Here is a 6,168-nt window from a genome sequence, read left to right on the forward strand (position 1 = left end):
TTAAATACAGAATTTCCAATACACTATTTCTATATGAGTGGTAATCAACTGTCTTTGAATCCAATCATCAACTGAAGCACGAATACATCATTGTTGTAGGCAGTGTACATTTTAAGCCTGGTTTAAAAACAGAAGCTTAACACCAAACCCAAAAAATATGCTTTGAAATTACATTAGTATATCACCCCTCATTTAAAAGAGCTGCTTGCAATACATCTTCAAGACGCTTCTCAGCAGCGGCATACTGCCTTTTTTTATCTTCAATTGCTAAGGCAGCCAGAGCTTTATCCTGGATAATCCCAACCCGCAAGCAAAATGTAAGAATAATCTCAACAAACTTTAATATTACTCCGGAACTAAAACAGACAGAAAGCATGAGAAATATGAAATACCGGAGGCAAGTCTTGGTAACTCCTTAGAGTATCAAGGATGGGCTTAGTTTGCCTCTCCAGCTCCTTCCTATGCTCCGCCATGTCAACCAAAACCCTATGGCTAATCTCTGGGGTATAGCCCACACGGTTGAGCCTCGTCTGCACCAAATGTTATTCAGCATTCAAATTCAAAAGACCAAAATATAAAAAATCATAATGCAAAGACAATTTTAAATAATGTTTAGTCAGTTAATAATATGTTATCCGTATTGGAGAGGAGAGAAGGGGATTAGAGGGAAAGGGAGAAAACTTCCATCTTTTTTGAGTTAGTTTGCAGACAATGATAAATGAAATACTTAATTGAAAAAAATTAATTTTTAGAATATCATATTATCACAACATAGATTGGGTTTAAAGAATTTACCTAATCCTTCCAAAACCCTCCTCCAGTACATTTTTTTAGTTACCCCCCCCCCCCCCCCCCCCCCAATTAGGGGGTTTTGAATTATGAAGAAAAATGAAATCCCTAAAGCCCTCCTCTCCCAAATACTTCAATTTCTTCCACTTTCTCCTTCCTTATTTTTTTCCCCCCCAAATCCTCCCCTCCAAACTCCCAAACAGACCCTAAAAGAATTAATATTTCCATGATATTATTAAACTTTGGTTACCTACTGAGATTTCTGAATAATCTCATGTTACAAATTTAATTTGTCCAATCAAAGGTGAAGCATAATATGCAGCAGAAACTACAGATTTAACTAATATTAATATGACTTAATACATGCTTTGGTCCCTTAACTTATTTTTGGATTTCATTTTGGTCCTATAACTATAAAATGTCTCAATTTGATCCCTTATGTTTTTTGCCGTTACCTATTTTTGTCCTATCCGTTACATTTTAACCATAAATGTCTAAGGTGTAACAACATTGCAGGTGGTCTACCATAGACCTATTAAATTTTTAAATTTTAATTATTCGATATTTTTTTCAAAATGAAAACTGTTGGATCACGTAGGTCTATTATAGCCTACGGTGAATAATTAACACCTAATTTTTTCTTTTCATCATCTTCATTACTATTCTTCTTCATCATCTTCTTCATCTTTGACAATTATCTTCATATAACAATCCCAGAAAAACAAAATATTAAAACTCAATTTTTTTTTTTTTTAAATGGCAAACCAAAAATCAATCTCCACCACTATTCTATCTCTCTCTCTAAAACCACTTTCTCACAAAACCACTTCCTCTCTCTAAAACTTTCTCACTCCAAACCCTTACAACAACAATCGCAACAATGTCCTCTGCACCACCCGTTCTCCCTGCACCACCGTCCCTCCACCATCAGCCACCGTCCCTCCGACGCAGTATAGGGTTACATAATTATATATATGCTCTTGTATAAAACTGCTTGCTGAAATATGGGTCAAGCATAAGGACCCTCCTAGCTAAAGCCATTTGAATCAAAGCAAGTGCTGTTATCGTACTAAAGAGAAAATCATTATGTCTCATGTGTGAGTGTGACTGGAAAGATAAGCCAACCCAATCACAAGCACCTTCTTTAATGTTCATGTTCCACAAAAGGCAAATATTGTGTGTCTATTGAACCTAGTCAAAGCGAAAGTGCAGGTCATTTCTAAGAAGATTGATAGATACCAATTCAAATGCCGTAGTTTTTTTTTCTTAACCTTCAAATTCTCGTTGAAAATGGGGTCATAGTAATCTAAAATTTAAGTGAATCTTGAATATTATATGTAAAGATCTTTGCTATTTTTTTATTTTGTAATATACTGGATTTGATTATGTTGTTGATGGATAAATCAATTTTCTATAACCGATTTAATCATTCTGTAATATTAGCAAGCTCTAGGTTATATGATTTGGTTGAGAGAGTAAAAATTGTTGAGGTTGTTGCTGATATTGTTGTTGAAAAGGTTGTTGTTGCTGTTGACGTTGAAGAAATTGTTGTTTGTTGTTGTTGAAAAGAGAGGATTTACTTAAATCTTGAATATCTTGTTGGAATTGTTTTGAGAAAAGAAGCGGAGATGAAGAGAAGATGAAGATTGATACGTGTTGCTGGAATTGTATGAATTTTTGCGTTGCTGGCTTTTTTTTGTAACAGTCAATTCTGCAACTGCCCACTTCAATTCTATGTATTCTATCTCAGTGGAACTCTTTGTTCCCTGAGAATTTCATCAATAATACTGCCTCTATTCAATGGATTTTTAATTCCTGATTTACTTAACATCCTTCTACACAAATTTTCTAAATTCACATATATGCCTTCTTCCATCCAAATTTATCCTATTTATACACGACCTTCCCTCTAACTACTTAGCTTCTCTAATTGTTCCTTATTGAATACAATTCTGGGTAATTGGTTGGCTTCGCTGGTTGTCCCTCATTCCTTTACCCTAACAACCTCCATGACATTAATCGTCAATTCAATATACAACTTGATGACAAATTTAGATATCAGCAACTAAATCAATAAGCATATTAAAAAAAATGTGTTATGCTTTCTCTTTTCGTATAGCAATGCAGTTTGATAAATCCATCATCTGACAAAAATTACAGCTAAAATACACTTAACGAATTATACCACATTGCAGTGTATCTACCACAATCTTGCATAATACAAGTTTGTAACATGAATAGATAAAACAAAAAAGCACACAAGTTTGCAAAGTTGCTATATTTTGCTCATGCCCTTTTGTTTCTCATGTTCAAGTTACTTTTGTTATTTCAATATTCTACTTTTATGCAATAAAACCAGTTTAATGAGTACAGGATAATTCACCGCTTCCTTTTCTGTCCTTTTTCTAACTATATCTCTTGCATGCTAAGTTAACCCTACAGCCTTTTATCTAACATCAAATTCATTCACCCATTTTTCTTGTCGCTCTCAAAACACATCTCAATTAAGAACCAAATTGAATAACACCCCCTCCCCCCTCAAAACAAATAAACTCAGTACCTCATAGTTGGCACATTGTTGCACGTACTGCCTTTCTTTTTGAGCCATCACTTTCAAGTAATTGCTCCAACTTTCCATCTGAGCCTCACACGGAGCTACTTCATCTTCCAATTGGGCTAGTGTTCTGCATAAACATTGATTCATACTAAACTAGTGAGGAACAAAAGAACATCGTATGCCAAAAGCTTTCTGTCCCCCTTGAGCATATTAACGTAATTTTTGGTAGACATATTAAAACTATCTAGGTTTATGTCGAGTTCCTAATTAGTACTCTTACTTATATGTAATATTTTCACAAAAAATTTCTACATTTCAATATGCTGATTCTAATGTATAACTCTTCAAATTATTTAATACTACCAAGTTAAGTTATGTATCAAATATCAATGCTCAATTTTAATAAATTCCTCAATTTATAGTTCGAAAACATACCTTTTCAAATATGTTAACCTCGCAATAGCCTTTCTAGTATAATCAAGAAGAAACTTCGACTCCTTATGCACTTTAGCCCTTTTCTCCTCCACACCAGTTTTCCTCAGTGAAATATCACCCATTGCCACAAGAAAGCTAAAAAAAGCCACAATTCCAAAATTCAAACTTTTTTTTGAACAAGCCAAAATGTCCAAAATTCAAACTTTAACACAGAAACTAAACAAAAAATCAAAAATAGTGAGAGTAAAGCCCACCTACTAAGTTCCGTATCTCTTATATTCAACAAATTAGAAACATTTGCTAGAACCTGCGCCGATGCAACCACATTGGACGGTAAACTCTCCTGAGCCAAACCTACATTCTCCAGAATCTCTCTAATCCTTGCAGCTACAATGCAAAATCAAATTGAAAGAATAAGTGAGAATCTAAACCTAACCCTAACCCTAATTGGTGGTAATGGGAGTGATTATCTTACCTTGGGATCGATATTCCGCGGCTTTGAGGCGAAAATCACGAGCGACGAGACGAGCGGCTTCGTCTTTGGCTTTGGAGAGAGTAACGAGATGGTGCAAGTGAGAGACACTGCGTGGTGTGTATTCGAATTCGGGAACGGGTTTTCCTGCAACTTCGAAGGTTTTGGATAGCCATTCTTTTACTTCGCTGATTCCAGAAACTTCTGTGGAGACTGATCCTTCTTGATCGGACATTGATTCTCGAAGTCGGGATCGGAGAGGTGGTCGGAATTTTGTTCGCCGGCCCGGTGGTGATTGGAAATGGAGATCGATCGATCTATGATGTGGGGGTTGTTTCCTACTCGTGTGATTTGAATTTTGAACCAAGATAAATAAACCGGGTCTACAACGGTTTTAAACTGTTTTATTAAAATAAACCGGTTCGTCTCAAATGGTTTCAAAACCATTTCCATTTTTTGGCTAACTTTTTTTTTTTTGTTTTTTAATAGCCAAAAGATAAACATACAAAGTGCCGCAAATATACGGAACATCCCCACCCCTCAAAAAACAACACCTATGATGGAACCCGGACTTGAGGTTGACATATACTAAACGAAATACTCGCAAGCATATCCCTGCCTCACAACCTAACCACCTGAATAAAACAACTCAGCCAGCAAGAAAAAACAGAAAAAACAACTGCCTAGACCACTCCTCACTCCTAACTTGTTAAAAAACTTACCATTACAATTCTTACATGAACTCTTACCCAACACATCATTTTTACACCCAACCAATTAAAATCAAACACCTAATTAAAATAATAAAAAGAACTAATATCATAATTTTTTCTTATTATTTTTAATATTTCTCTCTTCTTTTTCCACTTTTTTTAACCGGCAAGAACCACCCACCACTATTTATGTTTCCATTTCCTAAATTAAAATCACACTTTTTTTAAAGTTAATAACATGTGTCATATTTTTATTGGTTGGGTGTAAGAATAATGTGTTGGGTGAGAGTTCATGCAAGAAAATCTCTTACAAAATTACTTTTGGTTCAACTTTTTTTTTTTTCCATACAACAAAGGACATTCTGACATCTTAATACCCCTACTTAAGTCATAAGCTTGCGTTACCAAGCCCAACTTTGATTCAACTTGTTAAAAAACTTATGATTACAAAATTACTTTTGGTTTTATTTTACAGAATTATTTCGATGAAGAGATATTAAAACAAGAGCATTAGTATCTAAGTGGTTGTGTAATAGTTCTTTGGATAAAACAACAAAGTGGATTGTAAGGAGTTGGTAGTGGTTGGTCTTGCAGTACATGGATAAAGGTCACCCGAACTATCACATCTCGTTAAACAGTATCCATGTCTGAAAATTCTTCAAAGAAAAACCAAAGTGATCAAATTCAATAGAAATATCATTATCAATGGTAAATTTCCTTAAAGAAACATGGTTTTAAATTAATTTGGTGCATATAAGACATTGTTTAAGTTCAGGGAATGATGACAATGAGGATTAGGTACTAATGCATTTCCACAACCAATATTTGAAATATTATGACAACTGACAACATTAATATTATTGTTCATATTAGAATAAGATATGAGATTACCTCCATTTACACTCATGTGAGAGGTTGTCCCAGTGTCCATGTACCATTGATCATCATGAGGAGTCCTAGATAAAGTATGCATTGTAGATTGAATGGCAATTGGTGTATAAGATGGTTGGACATTATTTGTTGTCGAGACTGTCATATGAGCCTATTGTGGCTTGGACCCAAGAGGTCTTGGTTGACGATGAGATGTAGACTGATTATGTCCATTTATTGTTGTTGGTTACATACAAGATGATGTTTCCTAAGGATGCCACGACACATCCCATGGTGGAAAGTCCAATTGGTGTTGATGTGATAAAAATAGT

General features: G+C 34.8%; 1 protein-coding gene across 1 annotated transcript; it reads right to left on the bottom strand.

Annotated features, from left to right (window-relative positions):
* On the bottom strand, positions 1-4,628 carry LOC11432688 (AUGMIN subunit 1). Its single transcript, XM_003601256.4, has 6 exons — positions 4,257-4,628; positions 4,036-4,168; positions 3,782-3,916; positions 3,350-3,473; positions 393-530; positions 1-289 (listed from the first exon to the last, which is right to left on the bottom strand). Exons 1-6 carry the CDS (start codon positions 4,486-4,488, stop codon positions 182-184), a joined length of 870 nt encoding a protein of 289 aa, XP_003601304.1. The 5' UTR covers positions 4,489-4,628; the 3' UTR covers positions 1-181.
* Between the last annotated feature and the right edge of the window lie 1,540 nt (positions 4,629-6,168).

The sequence above is a fragment of the Medicago truncatula genome, chromosome 3, assembly GCF_003473485.1.
Source record: "Medicago truncatula cultivar Jemalong A17 chromosome 3, MtrunA17r5.0-ANR, whole genome shotgun sequence".
Taxonomy (NCBI): Eukaryota; Viridiplantae; Streptophyta; class Magnoliopsida; order Fabales; family Fabaceae; genus Medicago; species Medicago truncatula.

What these genes read in the sequence shown, in the direction of transcription:
- LOC11432688 (XM_003601256.4), bottom strand. Translation starts at nt 4,488, where the DNA reads ATGTCCGATCAAGAAGGATCAGTCTCCACAGAAGTTTCTGGAATCAGC. An exon ending in CGCGGAATATCGATCCCAAG is followed by an intron (nt 4,169 to 4,256) that starts GTAAGATAATCA and finishes TTTGCATTGTAG; the next exon opens with CTGCAAGGATTAGAGAGATT. An exon ending in GTTACCAAGACTTGCCTCCG is followed by an intron (nt 290 to 392) that starts GTATTTCATATT and finishes GGGATTATCCAG; the next exon opens with GATAAAGCTCTGGCTGCCTT.